The 13,974-nt window shown below is 42.2% G+C and overlaps 1 protein-coding gene across 1 annotated transcript in view; it reads right to left on the bottom strand.

Moving 5' to 3' along the window:
- Window positions 1–6,832: 6,832 nt before the first annotated feature.
- tafa4b (TAFA chemokine like family member 4b) overlaps window positions 6,833–13,974 on the bottom strand; it is a 48,277-nt gene continuing 41,135 nt past the window's right edge. The window contains exon 7 of the mRNA XM_054784896.1: window positions 6,833–9,141. Within this exon, the coding sequence (XP_054640871.1) occupies window positions 9,130–9,141 (12 nt within the window). The 3' untranslated portion in view covers window positions 6,833–9,129. The remainder of the gene's footprint in view (window positions 9,142–13,974) is intronic.

Genomic DNA, 13,974 nt, shown 5'->3' on the forward strand with positions numbered 1-13,974 from the left:
CAGTGAGAGGAAGCAGCTAGGAGGAAGACGTTAATGAATCCCTTTTCACTCCACCATCAATATCAGCCTGTCGCAGGCCTCCTGCAAAATTAATATTAACGGCACTTTTGATTGTTTTCTCTCTTTTTTGCGCTTGGTTTCATCGAATTTTAATAGGCCGCGTTGTGGTGTTTTGTCACATATTCAGTGTGGTGTAAGAGAGTGGAGCTAATGCAATTAATCCTCACACCTTCACCTTCACTTCTACTTACTGCTGAAGCCAATAGATGCACATGACCGCTATTCTATTACACTGCACTTGAATGCCGAATAAAGGGGACCGACTGAATTGTGCTCTTGAGTGAGCTGAGTGATGATAAAAGGTGTGAATACAATTAAATTTGGTATGGATAATGTGTTTTTCTGAGCCTCACTGTGTTCACATGAGCACATTTGACTGGAGGGTTGCCAGCCGTGCCTTGAAAAACAGAATTGTCCCATATTTAGAACCTGCGTCACTGTGACAATTAAAAAAACAAAGTCTGTAAAATCTCAGTGGAATTAATGACTGATGGGGCGCTTTTTATCACGTTTTACGGAAAATATGTAGCTTGAATGTAGCTTCTTCTGGACTGTTTGATATGAAACAGCCTGCGTTCTCGTGGTGGACGCATAAACGTGACAAAAAGAGGGGAAACCTTGTCCGCTTTGTTGTTCACCAGGAATAAATAAGTAAAGTTGATAGATAAATACTGTATGTCTAAAAATGATATATATAGTACATTTCGTGTTCCCTGGTTTTCATAGGATTCATTTTTTGACAAAAATTATTGCAAAAAAATATGTCTCGTTTTTTGTATTTTATTGTTGTTGTATTTTTTTTGGACTGGGAAGGACATACATAGCAAGATATATGCTGTGGATACTGCAGTTTTGAACTATTTTGGTACAGATTCTTTTAAATAAACGAGTTACAAGTGCTGAAAGCTGCTCGCAGGCCAAGCTAACCGACTGCTTGTCGAGCAACAATGGCAAAAAGAAAGCAAAACAATACCAGTCCTGGAAACCCGGGTTCAAAATGTCATGCCGTTATCGTTAAGTTGACAATACGCAATTCAAAACCGCACTGCTGAAACAGGGAAAGAAGCTGAAAGGTACAAGCATCTACATCAGGGGTCACCAACGTGGTGCCCACGGGCACCAGGTAGCCCCCCACGACCACATGAGGTGCCCGCAAGCCTGCTTTTCATTCAGGTTTTCAGTTAATAATGAAAGAACAGTAGAAAGAAATGCATTCTGAAATACCAAATGTGAGTTGTGGACACCAGCATTTTGTTCATGTTCTGGTAAAACAAGCATATTCGCTTTGTTTGGGTTTAAAATAAGCTCTGAAAATAAATGTTACAAAAATGAGTAGCTCTTGGCCATTGCCGTGAATGCCGTGCATGCGCCATAGCTTACCGTGACCGAAGCAGAGAATGGATGTAAATAGTAGCAGTGCGTACATTATAGCATTAATTTATCTTATTATGTAATGCATAACTGGAGACAGAAAGAACATCAAAAGAACAAAGTGAATACAGACCCACCATCCACCATTCCAAGCTGGACTTTGTTTTTCAGAAAGAAGATTAGACGGCACTGTTTGCTAGCGTGAATTAACTTGAAGCTGTGCACAAATCCGACAAAAAAAATGTGCACATTATCACTCAGTAATGTCATCAAATCTTACCTTTATGCATTCCCACATTGTATCAGCATTTGGGACCAAACATGAGGTGAAATTAAAAATGGGAAAATTACAGTATAGTAGTCTGTCAGTGCAGCATGGGAGAAAGTTAGATGGTGCGTTCAAGGACTGTCAAACTGCTTTCGACAAATTAAATAAACATGCAAAACTGGGGTGCCTATCTGTATATTATCTTTTTAAATAAAATAATGGCCCATATTTTCAAAATTGATTTAAATTTACATCAAATTATATATAGTTATTTGCAAATTATTCTTATTTTTGAAGGTTTTTTTTAATCATTGCGCCTGAAAGTTTGCCCGGCAGTTAGGGACCCCAGCCTTCCAGGATGCTTGGTGATATGGTGGGCTCTTTTACACATTTGAAAATACTGTAAGAAAGCCACTTTTATTGGATTGGCTTCTTTATTTTATAATGTTGGATTAATGTCTCAACCAATCGTATTGAAGATTCGAGCCCAGATCTTCCCGATCTCCTGACTGTGTGGCCGATTAACCTAACATGCACCTACTCATGCACGGGAGAACATGCAAACTCCAGACATAGATTCGAACGCAGATCTTCAAGATTTCTTGACTGTGTGGCTAACATGCTAACCACCAGGCCGTGCGGCCCTTACATCATATATGTTACTTCAATATGTTACACAAGTGTTACGGGCCTAGCCTGGCCCTTTAAGAAGAATGGCATTGTGGGAATCTGTGTGCTGTAATTCTGTGTTTTGGAACTAGGTGTCTCTCTCTCTTCTGTCTGCACCGCTTGCAGCGGGGCCACGCACGCTCTCAGCGCTCTGATGTTTGCGACCAATATGTTTGCACCATAAGCCTGTTCAGCCTCTGCACTACGGTTAGGAGATCACCGGACGGGGGAAGAAAAGGAACACAAGAATAATTAAATTCAGGTTTGAGTCAAATAGTATATGAATCATTTCACACAAATTTAAGAAATCCCCAAAAAAATTCACCATACCGGTAGGGGTGAGACAATGGGGTCAGCCGGTCCTGCCAACAAGGTGTTCCTTATTCATTTTTCAGGGAGTTGGCAGCCCCATCGCACTGTTTGGAGCTTTAATAGTGGAACATTTTGGCTTGGTTTAATTCATCCCCCCCTGAAGGGACATGATAAGACTGGCAACCAGAGAATGCTCAGCGCATCTGCTTCATCAGATTATCTCCCCATGATTTAAAGCATATTGACAAAAGTATTAGGACAGCTGGCCGTTACAATTGCATGTGCTTAAAATGGAACAAAAATGACCATTTATTCCCCTCACACTCTTTTGAGAGGACTTTCTACGAGATTTTCGGAGAGTCATTGAAAACATGCTTTGTGAGGTCCAGGGGTCTTGATGTTAGATATTGAGCACCTGGCTCTCAGTCTCCGTTCTAGTTAATCCGAAAAATGTTTAATGGGGTTGAGGTCGGTGTTCACTGTCATGTCTGCAAATGTAACCAGCAAAGATGTGATATTTACATAATTGTTAAACTTATACACAGATATGGGTTACTTAAGACATACAGTCTTTTCATTTTTTACAGGTCTTTGTGAAAAGGTGTATATACAACGTAGTGACGTCTGTTGGCTGCGGAGCATTCAGCATACAGTATGGATGGTCAGGAAGTCAGCTAAGTAAAACATGTAAACCAGTGGTCCCCAATGTTTTTTGACCCACAAACCGGCTTGTGTTCCCACAAATCTCCCGTGGACCGGGGTGGCGGGGGTTGGGGTCGTACATTATAGCGATCTCATTTTATTGTGTAAAACTAAGACATGAATAACATCAAATTAAAAGCACAAAATGAATGCCGACCCACCATCCACCAGTTCAAGCCTGGAGTTTTTCCCGAGAGATGATTACGTCGCTGTTTGACGTGTGTGGTAAAAGGCAGTGCGCTAGCATGAATTCACTTGAGACAAATGTGCACATTAGCACTCAATAAGTCATCAAAACTGACCTTCATGCATCCCACATAGTATCAGCATTTGACACCAAATATGAGGTGAAAGAAAAATGGTAAAAATACAGTAGTAGTCTATCTGTGCAGCATGAGATAAAGTTAGCACACGCACAATGGACATGCGTCAAGTGAGACGGATGTAACAGAGAGAATCCGGCCACTTTTCAAAATAAAACATAACAAAAATGAAATAATGGAAATTAGTTTTTCTTTCTGTGCGGCCCAGTATCAAATGACCCAAATGGCCCGGGGGTTGGGGACCACTGATGTAAACAACAAGACCATACGTGGACAGCACAGCGGATTATCAAAGTTTATTCAACATTGCCACATCTATTTTTTTTCTTATTTGTTTTATAAATGTTGTTACAGAACTGCTTGTAAGCTGTTACTTATTACAGTTGTTTGGCTATAAATGCCACAATTTGTAAAAATGTGTTCCTTTTATTTAAAAGGAATGTGTAGCGAGGTCGGCTGTATAACAATGAAATAATGTAGAAATGTATGCACCTTACTTTACGGTAGGAAACATTTATTATGAACAATTTCATTGTCTCATCTGCCTACGTCACAGCCAGAAGGCAGTGAAGGGTGATGATGCAATGAGAGTCAAGTGGTGTCCCATTTCTTAGTGGCTTCTTCCTCTCGGCCCTCGGTTTTAAGGGGCAGGGGTAAGACGAAGGGGAATGGCTAAGGCAGGGGTGCCCGTTATGTCGATCGGGAGCTACCGGTAGATCGCGAAGGTAGTGTAGGCCGATCGCATACATGTCACGTCGTAGATGTCATATGACATCAGTCAGCTGACATTAAGTTCCCCTGGTGATTCGCCGGTGCTCCTCCGTGGCAAAGATAAATTGGTGAGCAGACGTCTCAAGCTACACACAGATGCAACTCTCATCTTTATTATTCTCATTGCGGATAAATTAACTAAGTGGTAAGACGCTTATATTTATAACAAAAGTTATCCGCTCATTTGTTACGGCTCGTTATGTAGAAAAAAAAGTCAATTGTTTGATGGCTTTGCTTCACGTCCTGAAGTCCACTATTGAAATGCGGGATTTAAACTATTATTTCATGAATAATTGGAAAATGTGCCCATCGCAGAAGCCTTTTAATATGTCGCCTTGACTTCGGCTGCACTGACTTTTGCATAATCATTTTCATTTCTTGTATACCTAACGTTTGATAGCAAATGCTAGCATGTGCAGTTAGCTAAGTGGACGTAATACATGAGCTGTGTGTATAATGAATGCTACGTGGCTATTTGAACTGACAACCTACTCAGGGACACAACTATTGAGGAATTATGTGTAATTATCTTTATTGCCATATTGAATTGAATTGCTGAATGATATCAACCATTTTGATTACCTGTAAACCTTGAAACTGTGAATGTGAAACACTAATCATTAGTATTTAGTGAAGTAGTTTCAAAGTTTACGGGTTAGTTTGATAGATATGGTATATGTTTTATAGTAGGAGATAGATCAGATAAGGATCACACCTGATATACACGTACAACATACATAAAGACCCATATTTACAAATATAGTAAATATATTACACATTTGTATATTTATATAATATATTTTCTATGTTTATAATAGGCGGTAGATCTCTGGAATATCCATTTTCTTCTGCTTATCCGGGTCTGGGTCGCGGGAGCAGCAGTCTCAGTAGAGAAGTCCAGACTTCCCGGTCCCCGGCCAACTCTTCCAGCTCCACCGGGAGGATACCAAGGCGCTCCCAGGCCTGCTGTGAGACATAATCCTTCCACCGTGTCCTAGGTCTGCCCCGGGGCCTTCTCTCTCTGGGCATGCCTGTAGCACTTCACCAGGGAGGCGTCCGGGAGGCATCCGGACTAGATGCCCGAGCCACCTAAACTGGTTCCTATCGGTTCCTACCTTTACTCCTCAACTTATATTTAAGGGTGAGTCCAGCCACCCTACGGAGGAAACCCATTTTAGCCGCTTGTATCCGCAATCTCGCTCTTACGGTCCCAACCCAAAGCTCATGACCACAGGTGAGGGTGGGCACATAGATCGGCCAGTAAATTCAGAGCTTTGCCTTCAGGCTCAGATCTCTCTTCACCACGACAGTCTGGTAGAGAAACCGCATTACTGCAGAGGCTGCGCCGATGCGCCTGTCAACCTCACGCTCCAAACTTCCCTCACTCGTGAACAAGACCCCGAGATACTTGAACTCCTCCACCTGGGGCAGGACTAAATTCAATCCACCCTTTTCCGACTGAGAACCATAGCCTCGGATTTGGAGGTGCTGAGTCTCATCCCAGACGCTTCACACTCAGCTGCAAACCGCCCCAGTAAACACTGAAGGTCACAGCCCGATGAGGCCATCAGGACCACATTGTCTACGAATAGCAGAGACAAGCTCCTAAGGCCCCCAAACTGGACTCGCTCGCCGCCTTGGCTGAGCCTAGAAATTCTGTCCATGAACATTATGAACGGTACTGGGTTTCTGTTGATATGTACCGTAGTGTACATTACATACATTTCACTGTGTTGTCATTCACCTCTTTGCCTCTTCAGGTTCACAGACGACCTTTCTCATTCAGGACTAGTTTTTCCTGCATAGAAGTTGGGTATGACAGAAGAAGATACTGTCCACAAGCTAAGACAATAACAACTCACCGTTTTCTCGGTACAGAGTGGTGTGACTTGCCAACCAGTGTGGTCATGGACTACGGGAGGCGTTCAGTGTCACATTGCAAGTGCCCTCTCCGTAGGCTTTTCACATAAACAAAGACTTACTTAAATAATCCTTACTTGCCCTTTGTTTTTCAAACACCATCACTGTATGTCTTTGTTTTTGTTCATGGTACACACCCCACCTTTTATACCAATCCCTTGGTACGTTAGGTTCGTTATTCAGCAGCAATTTTCTCAATGTTGCATGTTTGCTTCTGTGAGTTCAAGACTCCGGGTCACGCAGGTGCTCAGCGCCTTGAAGATAAAAGCTACCAGTCCCACAAACACGCATGTTACCAGTCCAAAATACCTCTGCGATCACATGTTTAGAACATTTGAATCTAACTGAATTTGGAGGTTTAAAAATAGTGCCATTTGTATGCAGTACCTGTGGATAGCTCCAAGGCCTGCTTCATTTGCATCCTATCATGGGTGAATATGCTAATATGAAATCCCTTGAGGCCCCTTGATGAGTGTAGTCTTCTTTTATTCTCATACCACTGCCAAAAACAGGAAGGGGTGTGCATTTCCTGTGCTGCAGTGCTGGCAACCCCACACAAATGTTCTAAATATATGCATGGTACAGATTTTATTGACCTGCAGGTCGAAATGCAAAAGCTTTCTCTGACACAATCTGTGTCTTTAAGACCTGAAGCCGAGGTTGCATCGTCACACACCAGCCAACAGGGAGCAGTGCAAATTGTTCTCAAATATTGATTCTACTGCAGAGAGCGTGTAGGACGAGGGGAATGAGGCGCCAGGCTCATCCACTGCGCACCAAACCTCTCGGGAGGAGTAACAGAGAAGGAATGTTGGAGAAGAAGACAGATAAAGAGAACGTACGGAAAGTAAACAGACTCCTCATGTGGTTTGATCTCGATCGTTTAGCTTCATATTGTCTATTACAAAGCAATATGACACTTTCATCACTCATTCTCCCCAAGTGGTTTCAGGTGTGGGTGTGCTGGGAGGCTTCTGAATCCTTGTGTGCAAAAGGGTGCAGAAAGTCTTCTCTATTCTCCCTTCCAAACGGACAATTGTTGCTGAGAATCTGTTCCAGAAGAGGATACCGTGGCAACACTGCAGTGCTGCAACATAGGCCTAAAAATATTCCATGTCAGCGGTCCCGAGAGAAGCCCGGCGCTATGCTGGCCCCTCAGTAATGAGAGTGTGGAGCTGCCTGCCACCAGTAGGCCTGCGTTCCCCCCAAGCTCCCTCTGGCTCAGAGCTGAGCACAGGAGCAGGAGAGGCACAAACTCATCTCCTACAGATTTATCATAGCTCATAAAACAGCATGACTGAAAGCAGAGTGTCTCATTCGGATAGGAGCATTCCCCGGCGGGCCTACCCCGAGACACAATGACCCGGCACATTCACATATCAGACAGGCAGAGGGACACATTTTGGGAGGGACGCACAATTGGATGTGTATTGAAGAGAGAAATAATAGATTTGGGAAATCTTGAAAACAAAAGTAACTCACACGTATAAAACTGTTGCAGAGTTAAGGTGGGAAGGGGAGACAAACAAGGGATTATAAAAGCAGGGAGAGGATGGAGAGAATTAATAGACAGATCCAAGATGGTTGCTTTGGGTTGTTCTGTTCTCCGTGCAGCAACAGTGACAGACCCTGTGGGGAAAGCCTGCAAAGGGTTGAACTGCCATTATCTGTAGCAATTATTTCACCATATCTCACTGAAATATTGATGCAGAAAGGCTTTCAGGGGGGAAATCAGTGCATGCACACAAACACCTCCAGCTTCTTGTAAAGGTACTTCCAAATGACCCTCATTCAGTAAGTTGTTTTGCACGTAAGCTTGAGATGTCCAGAGAGAAAACAGCAAGCATTCCTACACAAAGACCACACACGCTCATTTACAGTGTGAACCTTTTATGAGTCTCCTTTTGAACGGATGGCATTAGAGATGTCACAGGATGCTGTGGACCAACTACGAAAAAATGGGAGGATCCCACTTTGCTAGTTTGTATTGTACCAATTCAAATGAGAGCAAGGCTCAATATATAGACACATTTTCCACCACTGAGATGTAATGGACTAAGACGTATTTACTCATATTTGTCTACCCCTTAAATGTCAGGTTTTTACAAGAAGCTCACTTTTAAATTCTGTATGACCTCCACAGAGTGATATCGGCGATACTGGGAAAAACAAAACATTCCCAAAAGAATTCAACTAGTGCAAATATCATACATGAATTTTTAATATGTTGTTATGGTCCTACACTGCAACTCCTAATTAGAACTTTAAAATGACTCTCACAAAATAGTCTTTGTGGTGGTGACTTGACCCATAAGAGCAATTTGATGCTAATTTGCTAGTTCTAAGCTGATATCTCTTTGCTCCAGTATATATAAGATGTTAAGAAAAGGTCTAGGTTGTGTCTCTACGCACAGCTTGTGTTGCACGTCTCACTCATCCACGAATGTGCTGCTGAAAGATATGCTTTGAAATGCTTAATCAATGTTGAGAGTTGACGTCACAATCAATCCACGCTTTGTCCAGTGCCTGAAAATGAGAGTCCATTCCGGTCCATGTCTATCCTGGGCATCCGTAACTGTAGTGTCCTCGAGTACGTCATTCATAGAGGGTACAATTTGTCTATTTTTCTGATGTATATGCTGACATCATATTTTCCCCATTGTACAGTAAATGTGTGAGTCATCCACTCTTTCCACATGAAGAACGGTTCCTCTTGCTCAAGTGGCGCTGTTGTTATCGTGTGACCTAAAAAAAAACAACAACACGCAGACAATAGCAAATAATTAGACATTTGGTGACATGGACAATGTTGTCAGTGTAGTAAACAATCAAATCCAAATTACCAAAAGAATTATCAGCCTAAAATACAGCTTCTGCCTACATGCTGTAAAATGCCTCCCATGCTCGTGGTGTGCAACAAACCTGTTGTGCTGGCCAATTAATGTGCAATACTGTATTTACATTGTCATCCTATTCAGATTTACATACAAGATACATGAAACTGTTAACGTGTTTACTGCTCTAGTGCCACTTTGGTAAAATAATTATATTATTTATGGGGTGTCAAATTAATGCATTTGTTGTGATTAATTAATTACAGTCATATTTAGTGTATTTTTTTTAAATCTCTAACTTTACTGTCTCTGTATGCACGTTAGCTTTTTATAAAAACTTTTGTTAATGTGTTGGGCTTCTTGTGCTTGAGTTGTTGGGGCTGGAAAACAATGGTCAGTCACACTCTGAAGTGGACACTGATTGGCTGTCATTGTGTTTAGGCTTGTTTAGCATCAGCTGACAGGCTCCCATTGGAGTTGTGAGGGCAAGGTGAGGAGCTGTGAGTAGCGGCCAGGAGACGTGAAAATAGAGGAGCATGTGAGAGTTGTTGGTGCAGTGAATGAAAAATGTACATTTCAAAAACGTCCCGGCGGCACCATTGATCAAGGTAGAGTGATATGGCTTCTTTGTAAGAGGCTTCTTTGCTTCCACCGAAGCAGCTCAACCACATCAACGTAAAGCACCCAGTCACAAGTGCAGCCACAGCTAACATTAGCAGCGAAGACATTGGCAATTTGGCGAGTCATATCAAAGCTCTTTGCCAAGCTAAACTTGAAGAGAAAGCTCCACCCATCGCCTCATCACAACGGACATTGTAGTACTACGACACTTCAAAATCCTGCTGAAGGAACTTGAGTCCTGCCCTGCGGGAGAGAGAGCGTGACAACGAGCGAGCTGCCCACAAGAAACATGTGAATATATAACGTCATGGCTGTGAAAACATCCGTTTTTTATCAGGTTGTCAATTTGCAATTGTCAAAATGTTGTCACATTGCGTATGGTGACTTCCATGGCTGGAGGAGGACAAGCTGTCCGCCTGTCCAACAGCCTAAATTCTAAAAAAACCGGTAAAATTCTGCTCAAGTAATGGTGAAAACGGCAAAAAACCCACCAGAGCAGCATATGAGAACCGCCAATCGCTATCCAAAGCAACATGTCCAAAGTTTGGAAAGCGTGTCAACGGAAAATGAACAAAATAAGTCCAAAAAATGTCGTTTATCAGAGGGAATCCTTAAATGATGCAGTTGGACAGAGCCTTTAGGTTTAAAACTGCTGCTAAACCTCGAGCTGCTAAACTGATTTTCATTCATTCTGCCAAAATGATATTTAAATCATGTTGTATTCTATATCTAGATGTAGATGTGTGAAAACAGGCATGCTACGCATACTGTAGTTCTAATTTAACAGTGATCCTGCGGTAAGACGGTCCACGCGCCCTTCTAGAGCTCGCTGATGCTATGTGGGAGTAAAGAGGACTGGACACATACCGATAATGTTGGTGAATGCAATGTTGATGTTGTAAAGAGAGGTCACGAGTGGAAGGAGAAGTGCTGGACAATAACGACAGAGAGAGAGAGCGAGCCGGGCCATGCAAACGGTTGCCATGGAATCGATGTCTCGTTGCAACGATCGCCGGTGACATCTGCCACAGAGTCTCACAAGTAACCGTTGACTGATCCCAAATCACCTTGCAAACGCAAATGAATGTCCACTGATGCAGTCAGCCCTTCAGCTCCGCTTCCCCTCTCAGCTGATCAGTTAGTGACACAGTAGGAGTGACAAAACAGACAGACATGGAGGGGGGAGGCGAAAGAATCAGGATAATTGTCCTATCAGTCCCAGAGTTGTTGTTGGGCCCGGGGTCATTAAATCCTCCGCCTCAGGCTGGTTGAGCCCAGCAGTGTCTCTGTTCCTCAGTATTTCCTACTTACCAACTTAATTATGATCCTTAATTGTAAAACCTCCTCAGAAGGCCCCCGTCATAATGCAGTCTAATGAATGCGACAGATGTTGTGCTGTTATGCCATCTCTTGAGCAATTACTCTTATGGTGCCTGTGTGGCTTCCCTCGCAACTCTTTCTTCTTGCACCTGTGTAAGTGCACCTGCTCTCCCTTTTTCAACGCGCACAGACATGCCCAAGCCTGAGTCATCACTGACGCAAATTAACATCCACACATTGACAGCCAATAAATGGCCCTCAGTACATCTTTTTATCAAGTGTACATTGCCTCAAACAGCTGTTATGTGGTGTGTAGACATCCTGTGTGCTCTCCCCTTCCCACACTGGCAAGTGACGATGCAGCTACAACTTCTTCAGACTCACTTGTTAATAGGATTTGAATTGCATGTATAAGTTTGACATTAACGTTTGAATTCTTTGACCAGGCATCTTTTTCTTTTTACATGATCTTTTATGTAACGTAAAGCACAGGTCATGTAGTTGCGAAGAGGCTGTTTACCAGATATTAATTCACAGAAAGAAAAAAAAAAGAAAAAACATCTATTTAGTTCAAGGTTAAGAACTACCCTGCTGGAAAAACCAGCATAGACCAGCATAGACCAGCATAGACCAGCATAGACCAGCTACCAGCATAGACCAGCTACCAGGATAGACCAGCATAGACCAGCATAGACCAGCATAGACCAGCATAGACTAGCATAGACCAGCTACCAGGATAGACCAGCATAGACCAGCATAGACCAGCATAGACTAGCATAGACTAGCATAGACTAGCATAGACTAGCAGAATTTCCATGCTGGTCTATGCTGTTTTTTTCAGCAGGCTATCTCAGAAGCATCAAATGTTAGTTAAGCTAAAAGTAATATATTTCTATATTTTGGGTGGGATATCATGACAATGTTTTTTTTTTTTAATTTGAGACAGATGAGGTTACTTGCCTGATAAGAAAATAGCCTTTAGGAATCAATACTTGCATTTTACACATGCACTGGTTAGTGTGTTTTGTGGTTAACGCCTCACTTTGAGGGCATTCTTCAGTTAGCGTACAATATGGTGCGCGTCTTGTGGTGTTGTTAATACACTACGTGAGTCCAACTGGGTCCTTAATGTATTTTTTATCACTAAACGTACTTCCTTGTTAGCATCCGATTAGCTCGCTAAACAAAATGGCATCCGCACTGGAAGCCACATCACCCGTCTATGGCGTTATCGGTTTTACAGTTATAGTTTTACATGCATAAAATCATTCTAAATGCTTAGGAATGATGCATGGAAGGGATAAATGAACATTTAAGGTTACTCTTACCTTCACTGAAGACATGATTGTTTAAAGACACGATGTGGCAGCGAGATAAAACAACCACTACCTTCCAGCTTTCAATCCTCTCAAGAATCATGTTTTCAGTGAAAGTAAAAGTAACCTTAAATGTTCAGTTATCACTTTCATTCATTATTTATATGAATTCCAAGTTTTTTCTGTATGTCAAACTATAATAGTAAAACTATAAAAACATGCTTTGGTTAACATCTGTTGCGGTTAGAGTGTTGTGGAACAACTTCATGATGCTAACCAAGACTCCATGGTATGTAAAGTGGAACCATGCAAACAAAAGTTAAAGAGATAGTTTGGATTTTTTGACACGAAGTTGAATGACATCTCCATCAGCAGTGTAGTGCTGACTTACCCGCCCGCTTGGTCACCTGAGTCCAATTCTGGTCGGATTTCTGTGACGAAGACCGTAGTACCTTGTAGTTGCTGGGACCACTTAGGAGTCTGGCTTCTCAAAACAATATGCGTCCAAAAGAGTAATACATGTGCATCATAAAATATTCGGCCTTGAAAAAAAATCAGACCCCACAAATCGCTTGCCGTTATATTTGTCTCCCGCCGTATCCCTGTGCACTGCCGCCTGTCCATTCTTGTGTATGTGATGAAGATGCTTGAGGTGCTTGAGAAGACAAAGTCTTTACTTAAATGAGCCAGCAACTAAGCGGAACTACGTTCCTCGTCACACAAATCTGACCAACTGGACTCATGGGACCAACTGGGGGGGTAAGTCGCCGTTGTTGTACTACACTGCTGATATGGATGTCATACAACTTAGTGTCAAAAAATACGAACTATCCTTTTAAGAGAGCAGGCAAAAATACAGCTGCAAACAATCGCATCTAGGATGCTGACCGACCTCCGATTTGTTCGTACAATCAAACCTCGATATTTTGCACTCCCCAAAAAATGTCAAGAAAGCACGTTTTCAATTCTGTGATGATAATTCGGCTCGTCTTTTGAAAATAAAATGTTAAAATCCGGTGGCTAGTGTTGCTGGAAACACATCTCTTTGAGCACTGGACCTCGAAAGGAAGACATTGATTAGCTATACATCGGATTCTTTCACTTGCGTGCACTGCTTGTCCTCTAAGTAAAAGGTCGTAACAGAAACGCAACGAATGTTCTGCTCTCTTAATTTGAAGTTTCACCGCAAACATCCGGTCTGAGCACGGAAGTAGCGGAAGTACAATGCTTTTCATGTAAACATATTTGCCAAAATCCATCTTTTTTTTTTTTAAACCATCAATTTTTTTTTCTCCAATGTCCCCTTGGGAGGACCGTGTGGAACCGATTAATTGGTTTATTTCTTGTAGGAAAAAGTGACTAGATTTTTATACATTGTGGTTTTTGTCTGAACCTGTGGATCAAATTAATGACAAAAACCAAAGTTCCACTGTATTTCTAAGGATTTTTCCCCCCCACAGGATATAATGTTAAATAAATGAACATGT

The sequence above is a fragment of the Dunckerocampus dactyliophorus genome, chromosome 8 (genome assembly GCF_027744805.1).
Source record: "Dunckerocampus dactyliophorus isolate RoL2022-P2 chromosome 8, RoL_Ddac_1.1, whole genome shotgun sequence".
In the NCBI taxonomy this organism is placed as follows: Eukaryota; Metazoa; Chordata; class Actinopteri; order Syngnathiformes; family Syngnathidae; genus Dunckerocampus; species Dunckerocampus dactyliophorus.